General features: G+C 44.0%; 1 protein-coding gene across 1 annotated transcript in view; it reads right to left on the reverse strand.

Moving 5' to 3' along the window:
• Positions 1-17,319, reverse strand: part of SHD (Src homology 2 domain containing transforming protein D) — a 63,332-nt gene that overhangs the window by 27,096 nt on the left and 18,917 nt on the right. The window contains exons 3-4 of the mRNA XM_070732117.1: positions 15,227-15,335; positions 13,186-13,381 (exon numbers count right to left, since the gene is read on the reverse strand). Coding sequence (XP_070588218.1) covers positions 13,186-13,381; positions 15,227-15,335 — 305 coding nt within the window. The remainder of the gene's footprint in view (positions 1-13,185; positions 13,382-15,226; positions 15,336-17,319) is intronic.

Consider the following 17,319-nt stretch of genomic DNA (forward strand, 5'->3'; position numbering starts at 1 on the left):
TTCCTGAAGCCCCAGACTGCGAAAAACAGCACAATGGGCTAACGTAAAGAAACCAACTCTGTGACTATGTTAACAACTGCAGTGATTCACTTAACAGCCGTGGCAAGTAAGATCATCAAATGTGGCAAAACTCCCTTAACAAATGTCCAATAAATTTTGATCTCCATGGCTAGTCATAAGTTGTTGGGGGGGGTTTGTATGCCACCCCTCTCCGAAGACTCGGGGCGGCTCACAACAATAATAATAACAGTGTTACAATGTAAACAAATCTAATATTAAAAAACATCTAACCCCCCCCCCATCATTTAAAAACCATGCACCACACGCACATCATACATAAAAATATAAAAGCCTGGGGGAGGTGTCTCAATTCCCCTATGCCTGGTGACACAGGTGGGTCTTAAGCAATTTACGAAAGACAAGGAGAGTGGGGGCAGTTCTAATCTCTGCGGGAGTTCATCCCAGAAGGCTGAGGCTGCCACAGAGAAGGCTCTTCCCCTGGGCCTGTCAGATGACATTGTTTAGTCGATGGGACCCGGAGAAGGCCAACTCTGTGGGACCTTATCGGCCGCCGGGATTCATGCAGCAGAAGGCGATCCGAAGGTATTCTGGTCCAATGCCATGTAGGGCTTTACAGGTCATTACTAACACTTTGAATTGTGATTGGAAACTGATCAGCAGCCAATGAAAGCCACGGAGTATTGGAGAGACGTGGGAGAAACTAGGTAACCCCGCAATGGCTCTCGTGGCCGCATTCTGCACAATCTGAAGTTTCTAAACACTCTTCAAAGGTAGCCCCATGTAGAGAGCGTTGCAGTAGTCGAATCTTGAGGTGATGAGGGCATGAGTGACTGTGAGCAGTGACTCCCTGTCCAAGTAGGGCCGCAACTGGTGCACCAGGTGAACCTGTGCAAACACCCTCCACGCCACAGCCGAAAGATGATGTTCTAATGTCAGCTGTGGATCGAGGAGGACGGCCAAGTTGCGGACCCTCTTTGAGTGGAGGAATGATTCCCGCCCAGGGTAATGGACAGACAGATGGAATTGTCCTTGGGAGGCAAAACCCACAGCCACTCCGTCTTGTTGGGGTTGAGTTTGAGCTTGTTGACACCCATCCATACGTCAAGGACTCCTAACTAGGCCAGTAAGGGTGAACCTTTTTTTGGTTCGCGTGCCAAAAGGGGAAATGTGCATGTGCTAGCATTCCCTCCCCCCCATGCAGGCGCATTCCCCTGTGCTGCCTCTGCGCATGCGCACAATATCTCTCCCCCCCCATCACCATGTATGTCCACAGGCCTCACTGAAGCCTGGGACGGTGAAAAAAACAGATAAACGGGCAAACCGTAAGTTCGGGAAAATGGACTTCCGGTTTGCCCGTTGTGTTGTTTTTTTGCACTCTGGAGGCTTCAGGGAAGCTTCCTGAAGTCCCAGAGTGCAAAAAACAGCACAATGAGCAAACAGGAAGTCTTCCCCCCTCCAAACTTCTGGTTTGCCTGTTGGGCGTTTTTTTGCCTCCAAAGGGCGAAACAGCCTTCCCCAAGGCCTAAAATAAGCTGGTTTGTGCACACCTGCACTGTGGAGCTGACATAGGGAGATGCCTCATGTACCCTCTGATATGGCTCCACGTGCCACCTGTGGCATGCGTGCCATAGGTTCGCCATCACAGGTCCGGTCTAAGGAAGAGAAGGACATGATAGCAGTCTTCCAATATTTGAGGGGCTGGTTTGTTTTCCAAAGCACCTGAAGGCAGGACAAGAAGCAATGGATGGAAACTAATGGAGGAGAGAAGCAAACTTCAGATCATCTTCTGCCTCATGTATCCCAGCGGCTGGTTAGGTCCCACAGAGTCGGCTTTCTACAGGTCCCGTCGGCTAGCCCAGTGTTTCCCAACCTTGGCCACTTGAAGATATTTGGACTTCAACTCCCAGAATTCCCCAGTCAAAGGGATTTTCTGGTACACACAAGGCACAGGTTAAATGCAATCCAATTCCTCACCCAGTAACTGGGAAATTGAGTCCAATTTCCAAAGTCCAGAAAGTAAGTCCACATACAGTCTTGAACAGGGAAACAGCAAAACCACGATCTTGACGAAACTATGAATCAGATAAACTTCCATAAGGCTAAACCAGCACGCTGCTCTTTTTATCTGTAGCACTAATTACAGCAGCCCCACCCAACCACAGGTGGCCTCACTTATCTTCTGTAATAATCCTTCAGTTGTTCTCTCCTATGCATCACTCTATGCATGCGGGGGTCTGTGTAAATGCATGTGTTGCTATGTCTATAAAGAGGTTTACTGATTTCAGTTGCATCAGTCATCTGTGTGTGGTTTTGGTTGTTGTTGTTGTTTTGCAACAAACTTTAATAATATTGCTCAAGGTAGCATCCACAGTGAGAAAACAAACCAGAGGTCACAAATTGAGAACTACCTGCAGATTTCTGAGTACAGTGACTCACACAGAGATGCAACGACCAGGTCAGGCTTTTCGCCTGCTGTTTTTTATCAGAATACTCCAGGCTGCTCCAGTGGGAAGAATATCACGGCTGATAAGAGAAAAAGCAGCTAAATTTACCTGCTGTATCTCTTATCAGCTCAGCCAGAAAGTGACAACTGATGGATCAGGTGTGGCTTTTTCTGCATTCCCCAGAGATAACCCACAAGTTTGGAAATGGAGCATTTATCGCACCTCCCTCCTTTTTTTCAATATCCCATATTCAAAGATAAATGGCCTCTCTTGAATTCTGAGTTGTCCCATTCATTTTCCAGCTTCAAAACAAAGGGGCAGTTATCACCTTTTTTTTTAAAAGCCAACACAGTTCTAGGCTGCATTAACAGAGGGATAGAATCAAGATCATGTGAAGGGTTAATACCACTTTATAAGGCCTTGGTAAGGCCACACTTGGAATATCGCATCCAGTTTTGGTCGGTGTTGTGGTTAGCTCTGGCCCAGCTCCTGCCCCAAGGACTGTGGATGTGGGGGAGACATCCACATGCTGCACGCCTGTTTTGCTCCCGGTGGAATTTGATGATGAAGGCTCCTCTGACCAAGAAGACATGAGTGACAGGGAGGAGGAGAGTGGGGCAGACAGCTCAGAAGGAGATCAATTATCTATCTCCTCCTTGGATTCGGAACAAGAGTTAATGACACAGCCACGCATGAGGATAGCGATGCATAGGCAGCAACAACTGAGATTATTATCAAAGAAAATGAGGCCACCTGTGGTTGGGTGGGGCTGTGGTGATTAGTGAGGCTGCTATAAAGAGCAGCCTGTGGGTTTGGCCATTGTGGAGGATTATCTGATCGTTGTGTTTCGTGACTGCTTTACTGACTTTGACCTTTTGTGTGCTGATTTTTCCCCGCTTTGAAACTAAACCAGAGCAAAGTGTGTTTCACTTTGTGAAAGAAGAAGGACTGTGAATTGCCTCACAGCTGCAAGCTAAGTATCACAGAACTGATAAGGGACTTGTACAAATTACCAGTTTGTTTGGAGACCAGTGCTCTTTGCTATACAAAAAGAGGGCTTAGTTTATGTGAATTTTCGGTATAAAGAACATTGTTTTGAATTTTCAAACGTGTGTGTGTCTGAAATTGTATCTGTGCATTTTCGGGAGGATTCTACCAGAGAGCTCAACAGAACAGGTCACCATGATGCATAAAGGAAGTATCCTGTTATTATATTACAGCACTATGGAGTGGTATATAAGTCTTAGCAATATTGCTATTATAAGATGATTAGGGGACTGGAGGCTAAAACATATGAAGAACGGTTGATGGAACTGGGCATGGCTAGTTTGATGAAAAGAAGGACCAGGAGAGACATGAGAGCTGTCCTCCAATATCTCAGAAGAAGGAGTCAACCTACTCTCCAAAGCACCTAAGGGTAGAACAAGAAGCAATGGGTGGAAACTAAACAAGGAGAGAAGCAACTTGGAACTAAGGAGAAATTACCTGACAGTTAGAACAATTAATAGAAACATAGAAGATTGACGGCAGAAAAAGACCTCATGATCCATCTAGCCTGCCCTTATACTATTTTTTGTATTTTATCTTAGGATGAATCTATGTTTATCCCAGGCATGTTTAAATTCTGTTACTGTGGATTTACCAACCACGTCTGCTGGAAGTTTGTTCCAAGCATCTACTACTCTTTCAGTAAAATAATATTTTCTCACATTGCTTCTGATCTTTCCCCCACCTAACTTCAGATTGTGCTCCCTTGTTCTTACTGTAGATTTACCAACCACGTCTGCTGGAAGTTTGTTCCAAGGGTTCAGTGGAACAGCTTGCCTCTAAAAGTTGTGAATGCTCCAACACTGGAGGTTTTTAAGCAGATGTTGGATAACCATCTGTCTGAAGTGGTTTGGGGTTTCCTCCCTGAGCAGAGGGCTTGACTAGAAGACCTCCAAGGTCCCTTCCAACCCTGTTGCTATTATTATGCAGAGAATTGAAGGAGCTTCTCAGATGAGAAATGAAACATCTTTGACAAAAACTAGTTGCATTTAGGAAAAAAGCCCCCTTTGGAACAGCCATGAATGAGAACCTCCAGAGAAAATCTTTTTCCAGAGCAGCTGGGGGGGGGGGAATGTACTTTTTCTCACACTGTGAATTTCACATTTTTATTTTTATTTATTTATTTATTTTGTCCAATACACAATACACATTGAAGAGGATAGACATGAAGTATTATATATAAAGAAAATATATAAAAATAGAGAAGATATATAAAAGGAAGAAAATATATATGATATATGAGATAAGGAGAGACAATTGGACAGGGGATGAAAAACAGGCTAGTGCACTTATGTACGCCCTTTACTGACCTCTTAGGAACCTGGAGAGGTCAATCGTGGAGAGTCTAAGGCAGTGTTTTTCAACCAGTGTGCCGCGGCACACTAGTGTGCCGCGAGACATGGTCAGGTGTGCTGCGAAGCTCAGAGAGAGAAAGAAAACAAGAGTGAGAGAGAGAGAGAAAGAATGCAAGAGAGAGAGAAAGAAAGAAAGAAAGAGAGAGAGAGAAAGCAAGAGAGAGAAAGAGAGAAAGAAAAAGAAAGAGAGACAAAAAGAAAACAAGAGAGAAAGAAAGAAAGAGAGAGAGAAAGCAAGACAGAGAGAAAGCAAGAGAGAGAAAAAGAAAATGAGAGAGAGAAAGAAAGAAAGAAAGAAAAGAAAGAAAGAAAGAAAGAAAGAAAGAGAGAGTGAGAAAGAAAGCAAGGGAGAGAGCAAGAGATAGAGAGAAAGAAAGAGAGAGAGAGAGAAAGAGAGGGAGGGAAGGTGGGAGAGAGAAAGACAGAGGGAGGTAGGGAGGGAAGGAGAAAAAGAGCAAAAAAGAGGAAGGAAGGAAGAGAGAAAGAAAGAAAGAGGGATGAAGAGAGAGAAAAAAAGAAGGGAGAGAAAGCAGGAGGGAGAGAGAAATAGAGCAAAAGGGAGGAAGAGAGAAAAAAAAATTGTCCAAACTTTTTTTAGCTGTCCCCCCCCCCTCAATGTGCCCCAGGATTTTGTAAATGTAAAAAATGTGCCGCGGCTCAAAAAAGGTTGAAAATCATTGGTCTAAGGCAATGTTTCCCAACCTTGGCAACTTGAAGATATTTAGACTTCAACTCCCAGAATTCTGGGAGTTGAAGTCCAAATATCTTCAAGTTGCCAAGGTTGGGAAACACTGGTCTAAGGGAGAAATATTTGGGGTTAGGGGTTGACACTACTGAGTCCGGTAATGAGTTCCACACTTCGACAACTCGATTGCTAAAGTCATATTTTTTACAGTCAAGCTTGGAGCGATTAATATTAAGTTTGAATCTGTTGCGTGCTCTTGTGTTGTTGCGGTTGAAGCTGAAGTAGTCATTGACAGGCAGGATGTTGCAGCATATGATCTTGTGGGCAATGCTTAGATCGTGTTTTAGACGTCGTAGTTCTAAGCTTTCTAGACCTAGGATTGATAGTCTGCTTTCATAGGGCATTCTGTTTCGAGTGGAAGAGTGAAGGGCTCTTCTTTAAATCCGCTCCCAAGTCGCCGATCAGCACGCGTCTTCCTCCGATGTGACAATGCCCCATACCCCTCTTTTATAAAGTTTGCACAAGCCTCCGTTATGTTCAGAGAAAATATTTGCTCTTCTCATTTGGGGCTATTGCAAGCAGAAGGACTACGATTGCTCTCCAATTTCCTACAAGTATCGACGTGAAGCTTTACAAAAATTCTCCACTGGCTGAGGACTCGAACGTGACCCTTTTGCCAAAGTGAGAAATCAGGAGAAGCCGACATGTTCAAAATTTACGGAAAACCTTGCACAGATTTTTCCCATTTTTTTCAGGGCTGGGTCTCGAAGGTTGGCTGTGCCCTGCTTTATAGGTCGTCCTCGACTTACAACGGTTCATTTAGTGACCGCTCAAAGTTACGATGGCACTGAAAAAAAAAGTGAATTACGACCGATTGTCGCCACTTATGACCACTGCAGTATACCTGTGGTCATTTGAGACACTTGGCCAACTGACTCAAAGGACCCAATGACAAAGAATACCATGATGATTCATCCAAAGCCAACCTCCTCAACTCATTCTTTGGATCTGTCTTTGTTAACAGTAATTGCTCATCCCCCAATTTCATCAATCGCATCTCAAACTCTCTCAGTGACCTAACCCTTATAGACTTTACTGAAGACTGAGTTGAAAAAGCATTATGTGACCTTAAACCTTCCCTATCAGCTGGACCAGATGGTCTATGCGCATACTTCCTAAAAAAGCTCTCTTCTGCTATAGCTGAACCACTAAGAATAATTTTCAAAAAATCCTTCAGTACCAGCACACTTCCTAAGCTATGGTTGAAAGCAATGGTCATCCTCATCTTCAAAAAAGGAGACCCCTCTCTTGTCAATAACTACAGACCAATATCACTATACTGCATCCCATGTAAAGTCATGGAACAAATTATAAACCAATCAATTACCCTCCACCTTGAAACTAATAATCTGCTCTCTAACAAACAATTTGGATTCAGAAAAAAACTATCCTGCAACCTGCAGCTCATCCACTGCAAAAATACATGGACTACTCATCTTGACCCAGGAAAATCTATAGATGCAATTTATATTGACTTCTCCAAAGCCTTCGACTCAGTGGTCCACGACAAACTACTCTTACACTCAAATCCTATGGCATCTCAGGAGCCCTCCACAGCTGGATTACAGCATTCCTGTCAAACAGACAACATGGTTAAAATAGGAAGCACCATATTGTCTCTCCTCTATCCCATATATCTTCTCTTCTATCTATACAGTGATACCTTGTCTTACAAACTTAATTGGTTCCGGGACGAGGTTCTTAAGGTGAAAAGTTTGTAAGATGAAACAATGTTTCCCATAGGAATCAATGGAAAAGCGATTAATGCATGCAAGCCCAAAATTCACCCCTTTTGCCAGCCGAAATGCCCGTTTTTGCACTGCTGGGATTCCCCTGAGGCTCCCCTCCATGGGAAACCCCACCTCTGGACCTCTGTGTTATTGCGATGCTGCAATTTTACCGAGGCTCCCCTCCCTGGGAAACCCCACCTCTGGACTTCCGTTGCCAGCGAAGCACCCGTTTTTGCACTGCTGGGATTCCTCTGCAGCATCACAAAAACATGGAAGTCCAGAGGTGGGGTTTCCCATGGATGGGAGCCTCAGGGGAATCCCAGCAGCACAAAAATGGGTGGTTCGCTGGCAACAGAAGTCCGGAGGCGGGGCATCCCAGCGGCGGTGGTGGGTTTGTAAGGTGAAAATAGTTTGTAAGAAGAGGCGAAAAAATCTTAAACCCCAGGTTTGTATCTCGAAAAGTTTGTATGACGAGGCATTTGTAAGACGAGGTATCACTGTATATCTTTCTTCTATTCTCTCATTGATTATTTTATCCTGTACTCTCTCTTCTATTCTTTCTCTAATTCTATTTCCTCGAAGGTGTCCTCTATTACCTTCATTGTGTATTATTGTGTATTGTACAAAGTAAATAAATAAAATAAATAAAATTAAAATAAATAAATATTTATGAGGGTTTCAACATCCTGCGGTCATGTGACTGCCTTTTGCAACTTTCTGACAAGAGGAGTCAATGGGGAAGCCAGATTCACTTAACAAACATGTTACTCACTTAACAACCTTTTTCCACTTCTGGAACTTTATTTGGATTTTTTCTGACTTATTGACCCTTTGATTAATTGGAATAAGTAAAGGACTGGACAGAAATTATAGACTACTTTTATAAACAAAATGAATTGCTAAATTTGCTTTCTTTCCCTGCTCCTGGGTTGGTGAACCTTCAACTCTTATTATACTGTTTTTGCCTAGTTGTCGTTATTATTACAGTGATACCTTGTCTTACAAACTTAATTGGTTCCGGGATGAGGTTCTTAAGGTGAAAAGTTTGTAAGATGAAACAATGTTTCCCATAGGAATCAATGGAAAAGCAATTAATGTGTGCAAGCCCAAAATTCACCCCTTTTGCCAGCCGAAGCACTGTTTTTGCGCTGCTGGGATTCCCCTGAGGCTCCCCTCCATGGGAAACCCCACCTCCGGACTTCCGTGGTTTTGCGATGCTGCAGGGGAATCCCAGCAGGGGAATCCCAGCATCGCAAAAATGAGCGCTTCGCTGGCAACGGAAGTCCCGAGGTGGGGTTTCCCAGTGAAGGGAGCATCAGTGAAATCACAGCATCGCAAAAACACTGAAGTCCTCGAAACCCCACCTCCGGACTTCCGTGTTTTTGCGATGCTGCGATTTCGCTGAGGCTCCCCTCGCTGGGAAACCCCACCTCCGGACTTCCGTTGCCAGGTAAGCGCCCGTTTTTGGGCTGCTGGGATTTCCCTGCAGCATCACAAAAACACGGAAGTCCGGATGTGGGGTTTCCCATGGAGGGGAGCCTCAGGGGAATCCCAGCAGTGCAAAAATGGGTGCTTCGCTGACAACAGAAATCCGGAGGCGGGGCATCCCAGCAGCGGCGGTGGGTTTGTAAGGTGAAAATAGTTTGTAAGAAGAGGCAAAAAAATCTTAAACCCCAGGTTTGTATCTCGAAAAGTTTGTATGATGAGGCGTTTGTAAGATGAGGTATCACTGTATTTTTATGCCTTAGATATTTGTTTATTATTTACACTGATTAACTAATTAAGTATTAAGCATTTAAGTAATTAAGTAACTAATAATAAGTAATTATTTGTAATCAATGGTAAGTAAGTAATTATTTGTAAGTTAACCAGTATTTTTAAACAATTTCAACATTTTTAGATAATTAATTGTGGACTATTAGAAAGTAATCAGTCACAAGAAATTGATTGGTTAATATAATAATTTTAGTAATTAATTTAGAATTTTAATTAACTCTATGCTAATTTGAGTTATATTTTTAGTAATATTATAAGTTTTATTGTATTAGATAAAAATAGTTATATGTATATTTAGGCATTGGCTGAATTTTGGTAAGGTTTTTTTTCATTCTAATTAAGATATAATAAGTGGATGTCATTTTGGAATAACTTTAAGTTTACTATAGGCCCAAGAAAGAATTTTAGAAGCTCTTTTAATATGTCTAATACAACCACAACTATAAAAACTTCTAAAAAACAGGCTTCTACTTTATCATTGGCCTCACAAGAATCTCCATCACTACAAAAGACGATAACAAGTAACAACCACAGTGATTCACTTAACAAACGTAGCAAGGAAGGTCATAAAATGGGGCAAAATTCAGTTAACAAATGTCGCGCTTGTGGTCATAAATTGAGAAGAAAATATTCTCCCCAGCGCTATGAATTCTCCAGCCTCCCCTCCATCTGCCTGACGGGTTTGTGATCAATACAATCACTCACTCCACATAAAATACAGAGTTGGCCTTCTCCGGGTGCCGTCGACTAAACAATGTCGTCTGGCGGGATCCAGGGGAAGAGCCTTCTCTGTGGCGGGCCCGACGTTCTGGAACCAGCTCCCCCCAGAGATTAGAATTGTCCCCACCCTACTTGTCTTTGTAAACTTCTTAAAACCCACCTCTGTTGCCAGACATCTCCCCCGGACCTATACAGTTTATGTATGGTATGTTTGTGTGTATGTTTTCCTTTTAATAAGGGGTTTTTAGTGACTTTTAATTATTAGATTTGTTATATATTGTGTTAGTATTGTTGTGAGCCGCCCCGAATCTATGGAGAGGGGGGGCATACAAATCTAATTAAAATAATAATAATAATAATAATAATAATAGTATGGATCATCGACATCGCAATCCCAGGGGACAGCAGAATTGAGGAGAAGCAGCTAGAGAAATTAGTGAAATACGAAGATCTAAAAATTGAGCTGCAACGACTCTGGCATAAGCCAGTGAAAGTGGTCCCAGTGGTACTTGGCACGCTGGGCGCAGTACCAAAGATCTCAGCAGACATTTGAAAACCATCGGAATTGACAAAATCTCCATCTGTCAATTGCCAAAGACCACTTTACTGCGATCGGCAAACATAATTCGCCGCTACATCACACAGTCCTAGGTGCTTGGGAAGCGCCCAACTGGTGATGAAATACGAAATCCAGCATAGTGATCTCGTTTGCTCTGTTGTACTGACATAATAATAATAATAATAATAATAATAATAATAATAATAATAATAATAATAATAATAATATTTGTATGCCGCCCCTCTCCGAGGAATCGGAGTGGCTCACAACAAGAAAAAAACAGTACAAATCCAATATGTAAAAAAACAATTAAAAACCCTTAACATAAAAACAATCAGACATCTCATGCAAACCATACATAAAGTGGAAACAGCCCAGGGGAATCAATTTCCCCATGCCTGACGGCAAAGGTGGGTTTTGAGGAGTTTGCGAAAGGCAAGGAGGGTGAGGGCAGTCCTAATCTCTGGGGGGATTTGATTCCAAAGGGCTGGGGCCACCACAGAGAAGGCTCTTCCCCTGGGTCCCACCAGACTACATTGTTTCGTCGACGGAACCTGGAGAAGGCCAACTCTATGGGACCTTATCAGCCGCTATGATCTCGTGCGGCAGAAGGCAGTCTCGGAGATAATCTGGTCCGGTGCCATGAAGGGCTTTATAGGTCATAACCAACACTTTGAATTGTGACCGGAAACTGATCGGCAACCAATGCAGACTGCGGAATGTAACATGGGCATACCTGGGGAAGCCCATGATTGCTTTCGCAGCTGCTTTCTGCACAATCTGAAGTTTCTGAACACACATATAGAGTGTTGTACTGCTGGCCACTGAAGCTGACTGTAGATCTGAAGGTCAGCGGTTCAAATCTCATCACCAGCTCAAGGTTGACTGAGCCTTCCATCCTTCTGAGGTGGGTAAAATGAGGACCCGGATTGTGGGGGCAATAGGCTGGCTCTGTTAAAAAGTGCGATTGCTAACATATTGTAAGCCGCCCTGAGTCTAAGGAGAAGGACGGCATAAAAATTGAATAAATAGATAAATAAATATATAGGGGGTCAGACTAGAATACTTCGAAGGTCCCTTCCAGCTCTATTTGGCTCGATTGCTTCGCAACAATTTTTTTTAAAAGAAAATATTTAGGCTCAGTGATTTTCCGAGGACGAACAGGAAAATGCGATTTTAGAAACCGACGTGGCGCGCACAATTACAGCTAAGCCGACTATTGCGGGAGATAATTTTATCTTTGTGCTGCCAGCGTTGCCGGGAAGACAAGAGGCAACACGGATCTCTTGACATTTTCCTTGTGCGTTGTCGGGGTGTCTCTCCTTTTCAAAACAAACCGCTGGGCTTTGCATTGATCGGAGCCCCCTCCCCCTTCCCAGCCTTTGCAACGGCGCCAAATCCACAGGGACCCACCGATCATCCGGATGGAAAAGAGCTCTCGAGATGAGTGACGGAGAACAAGGAGGGGAGATCTGAAGAGGCTACACACAATGGCACACACACAGGCACACAAACACAAAACAACACCCTCAATCAGGCTTAGCGCTGTCAATTCCAGACATTCAGCCGCAGCTATTATTCTGTTTAAGTGACATTGTCGTCATCATCGCCGTTGGGGTTTCTGGAAAGGAAAGACAGAGCGTCGCGTGGAAAGAAGTTGGGAAAGCAACTTGGGGAGAAAGATCAGAGCAGATCCAAAAGAATCAGGATTCTGGAAGTGAAGGAAGGAGAGAGTGAGAGAGAGAAAGAGAGAAAGGGAGAGGAAGGAGGGTGAGAGAGAGAGAAAGAGGGGAAAAAGAAAGAGGGAGGGGGAGAGAGAGAAAAATAAAGAGGGAGAAGAAGAAGGGTGGGAGGGAGGGAGAGAAAGAGGGAGATGGAGGGTGACAGAGAGAAAGAGAGAAAGAGAAAGAGAGAGGGAGGTTGAGAGAGAAAGAAAAAGAGAAAGAGGAAAAAGGAGGGAGAGAGAGAAAGAGGGAGAAAAAGAAAGAGGGAGGGAGAGAAAGATAGAAAAAGAGGGAGAGGAAGAAGGAGCGAGAGAGAGAGAGAAAGAGAAAGAGAAAGAGAGAGGTGTTGAGAGAGAAAGAAAAAGAGAAAGTGGAAGATGGAGGGAGAGAGAGAGAAAGAAAGTGAAATAGGGAGGGAGAGAGAGAAAGAGGGAGAGGAAGAGGGTGAGAGAGATAGAGAGTGAGAGAGAGAGAGGGAAGGAGAGAGAGGGAAAAAAAGAGAAAAAGGGAGGGTCAGAGAGAAAGAGAGGGAAAGGAAGAAGGAGGGAGAGAGAGAAAGAGGCAGATGAAGGAGGATGAGAGAGAGAAAGGGAGAGAAAGAGAAAGAGAAAGAGAGGGAGGGAGGGAGAGAAAGAGAGAGGCAGAGTAAAAAGAAAAGTGAGAGGGGGAGGGAAGTAAGGTGAGAGAGAGAGAAGAGAAAGAGGAAGGAGAGAGAGAGAGAGCTCTCTAGGGAGCTGGGTGGGGAATTCTGGGAGTTGGAGTCCACAAGTCTTAAAGTGACCACGTTAGACACCCCTGTTCTAGAGCATCTAGCATGTGGGGGCTGGGGGGGCAGCAGATCAGAAATCAGACCTGATTCTAGCTTAAATGCAAACCTGTTTCCCTGGAAGAAAGCTCTTGAGGACTAGAAACTAAGCCGCAGATGCAGCATTCCCAAATCGAAAGATCCAGGGGTTATTTGAATCCGACAAGCTAGTTTTTAACCCTGGCTCTCAGCATTTTTATTTTATTTTATTTTTCGAATTGCATCCCGCTGTGGTTTCCTCAGCGGGTTGCCAACTTACCAGCAAAAGCACGCGAGATGTGGTTCTTTTTCCATTCCCAGGGCTGGTCGTATTCGTCGGCTGGCCTCTCGTCTTCCTGGGGCAGCCGGCTCTTGGGGGGCTTCTCCGTCGGCCCGGCTTCAGCCTCGGCCTCGACCTCCTTCTCCTCGTAAGGGGTGTCATAAAGCTGCAGTCCGATCCGAGATTTTTTCACCCGCTCCTCGTCTCGTTCGCTCTTGCGCTGGAGATCTGCGAAGCAAAAAAGAAAAAAACTTTAGCTGCTTTTTCATTCAGGAAAGGATCCCGTCGTATTGGGGGTGGGTCCTTGATTTATGGCCGTTCATTTAACAACCATTTGAACGCTCTCACCATACTGGGGTGTTGGGGGAGAGTTCTGCACACGCAGAAGGAAACCGCACCAACTAGCCACTATAGTGCACCACTATACCTAATTGAAGTCTTCAATGAAAAAACACTGCAGCAGGCTTTCTTGTAAAATATATATTTTACTTTTCTTCTTAGCAAACTGCTTCTCTAAATTGTTCTGTTGGGCTCTCTGGTAGAATCCTCCCGAAAATTCACAGGTACAAATTTCAGACTAACACACACGTTTGAAAGTTCAAAACAATGTTCTTTATAACGGAAATTCACTTAAACTAGGCCCTCTTTTGGTATAGCAAAGAGCACTCGTCTCCAAACAAACTGGTAATTGGTACAAGTCCCTTATCAGTTCTGAGATACTTAGGTTGCAGCTGTGAGGCAATTCACAGTCCTTCTTCTTTCACAAAGTGAAACACACTTTGCCCTGGTTTAGTTTCAAAGCGGGGAAAAAGCAACACACCAAAGCAGGCACGAAACACAACGATCAGATAATCCTCCACAATGGCCAAACCCACATGCTGCTATTTATAGCAGCCTCACTAATTACCACAGCCCCACCCAACCACAGGTGGCCTCATTTTCTTTGATAATAATCTCTCAGTTGTTGCTGCCTATGCATCGCTCTCCGCATGCGTGGCTGTATCATTAACTCTTGTTCCAAATCCAAGGAGGAGAGAGATAATTGATCTCCTTCTGAGCTGTCTGCCACACTCTCCTCCTCCCTGTCACTCATGTCTTCTTGGTCAGAGGAGCCTTCACCAGCAGATTCCACCAGGAGCAAAACAGGCCTGCGGCATGTGGATGTCTCCCCCACATCCACAGTCCTTATCTAGCTCCTCCTTGGATTCAGAACAAGAGTTAATGATACAGCCACACATGCGGAGAGCGATGCATAGGCAGCAACAACTGAGAGATTATTATCAAAGAAAATGAGGCCACCTGTGGTTGGGTGGGGCTGTGGTGATTAGTGAGGCTGCTATAAATAGCAGTCTGTGGGTTTGGCCACTGTGGAGGATTATCTGATCGTTGTGTTTCGGGACTGCTTTACTGACTTTGACTTTTTGTCTGCTGATTTTCCCCCGCTTTGAAACTAAACCAGAGCAAAGTGTGTTTCACTTTGTGAAAGAAGAAGGACTGTGAATTGCGTCACAGCTGCAAGCTAAGTATCACAGAACTGATAAGGGACTTGTACAAATTACCAGTTTGTTTGGAGACGAGTGCTCTTTGCTCTACAAAAAGAGGGCTTAGGTTAAGGGAATTTTCATTATAAAGAACATTGTTTTGAATTTTCAAACGTGTGTGTGTCTGAAATTTGTACCTGTGAATTTTTCGGAGGATTCTACCAGAGAGCCCGACAGAACAGGTTAGAGTGCAACACTTCAGGCTACTTTAGCTGACTGCTAGCTGTAGTTCAGCAGTTCAAATCCCACCATCGGCTCAAAGGTTGACTCAGCCTTCCATCCTTCGGAGGTCGGTAAAATGAGAACCCAGATTGTTGGGGGCAAGAGGCTGATTCTGTAAACTCTTTAGAGAGGGATGTAAAAGCACCATGAAGCGATATATAAGTCTAAGTGCTGTTGCTATTTGTTAGGATAAAGGAGGAAGTTACTTTTTTTCTCTTTCTTTTTCTTGTCCTTGACTTTTTCATTCCCAGTCTTATTTTCCTTCACTCACCAGCCACCACCCTCTGTGCGTTGTAGGGCTCCATGTAGCCGTTGTTTTCCAGCCCGGCATCTTCTTCGACGTCTCCTTTCGGTTCCCGTTGAGCATCGAAGGGATCGGAGTATTCACTCTCTCCAGGGGCCTAAGGAAAAGAGAAGCCCTTCGTCTCAGCAAATAAGTTTAATTTAATCATTAATTTAACCCATTAAATAAATAGAATAATAATTAACTTTAAGTACTACCAATTTAATTTAATTTTACTCATTGAACTTTGCAAATACACGTAGTCCTCGAATTATGGCCACAATGGCACCTGATATTTCTATGGCTAAGCAAGACGTTAGTTAAGGGAATTTTGGCCCAGTTTTATAACCTTTCTTGGCGAGTTGTTAAACGAGTTGCTGCAGCTGTTAAATCAGTATATTGGATTGTTAAATGACTCTGGCTTCTCAGAGAGATAGAGAAAAAGAAAGAGAGAGAGAGAGAGATGGACGGAGAGAGAGCATGAGAAAGATAGAGAGATTGAGAGAGAAAGGGAGAGAGAAAGACAGACAGAGAGAGAGAGACGGAGACAGAGACAAAGAGACAAAGAGATGCAGAGAGAGAGAGAGAGAGAGAAGAGAAATACAGAGAGAGAGAGAGAGAAGAGAAATACAGAGAGAGAGAGAGATGGATGGAGAAAGAATGAGAGAAAGACAGAAAGATGGATAGAGAGAGAAAGATAGACAGATAACAGGTACACAGAGAGAGAGAGAAATACAGATAGACAGACAGAGATGGACGGAGAGAGAGCGAAAGACAGAAAGATGGAGAGAGAGACAGATAGATGGAGAATGAGAGAGAAATACAGAAAAAACAGAGAGAAAGAGAGTGAGATGGATGGAGAAAGAGCAAAAGAAAGACAGGTGGAGAGAGAGAGAAAGACATAGAGAGATGGAGAGAGAGGAAGAGAAAGAGACAGAGAGACAGATGGAGGGAGAGAAAGCGAGAGAAAGATAGATGGAGAGAGAGATATATACAGAGGCAGAGAGATAGGGAGGGAGGGAGAGATAGAGAAAGGGAAAGACAGACAGACACACAGAGAGATACAGAGAGATGGAGAGAGAGAGAGAGAAATATAGCAAAACAGACAAGAGAGAGAGAGATGGACAGAAAGATGGAGAGAGAGAGAAAGAGAGAGATAACCATACACACACAGAGAGAAATACAGACAGACAGACATAGATGGACGGAGAGAGAGTGAAAGACAGAAAGATGGAGAGAGAAACAGATAGATGGAGAAAGAGAGAGAAATACAGAAAAAACAGAGAGAAAGAGAGGGAGATTGATGGAGAAAGAGTGAAAGAAAGACAGAAAGATGGAGAGAAATAGAAATAGAGACAGAGAGGTGGGAAGAGAGAAAAAACAGGGAGAAATGCAGAAAGACAGACAGAAAGACAGAGAGAGAAAGAAAGAGAGAAAGAGACAGATGGAGAGAGAAAGAAATACAGAAAGACACACAGAGAGAGAGAAAAGGAGACAGAGAGATGGAGAGAAAGAAAAAGAGACGGGGGAAGAGAGGGAGGGAGAGAGAGACAGTGAGGGAGAGCGGGGGGGGAGAGGCGGGGGAGAGAGAAAGACAGAGAGACGGACAGACAGAGACAAACATACTGTCAGAACTTCCATCCAGACAGATCCGTGATCTAACCAACAGAAGACAGGCTGAAGGAAGAAGGATCTCAACTAGTCCTAAAGTCGAGGACTACTTTGAAAGGGGCTTCCAAGATGCGAATTGCCTGTTGCATCTCTGTCTGAGTCACTGACCGAACCTCAACCCCTTTGAGTCACGGGCTTATTCCAGGAACAAGTCTCATCACCCCACAACATCACCCTTCCCTCACCCGCCTCCTGTACCTCAACACATCTACCGAACCCCAAACCCTGAATCACAATGATGTGATGCTGGATTCTTTGTCCTCCGAGGCTGTCTGTCTTCCAATCCTGGAGGGCATTGAACCACAATATGTGGCGCTTTTGGCGTTAGATGCATTGTTTCTATTCTAGCCATATAATATATGTGGGTATCTACATAATTACGCATTTATGTATCTTGCCATTTTTATGTAGTGTAAG

The sequence above is a fragment of the Erythrolamprus reginae genome, chromosome 1 (genome assembly GCF_031021105.1).
Source record: "Erythrolamprus reginae isolate rEryReg1 chromosome 1, rEryReg1.hap1, whole genome shotgun sequence".
NCBI classification, from domain to species: domain Eukaryota; kingdom Metazoa; phylum Chordata; class Lepidosauria; order Squamata; family Dipsadidae; genus Erythrolamprus; species Erythrolamprus reginae.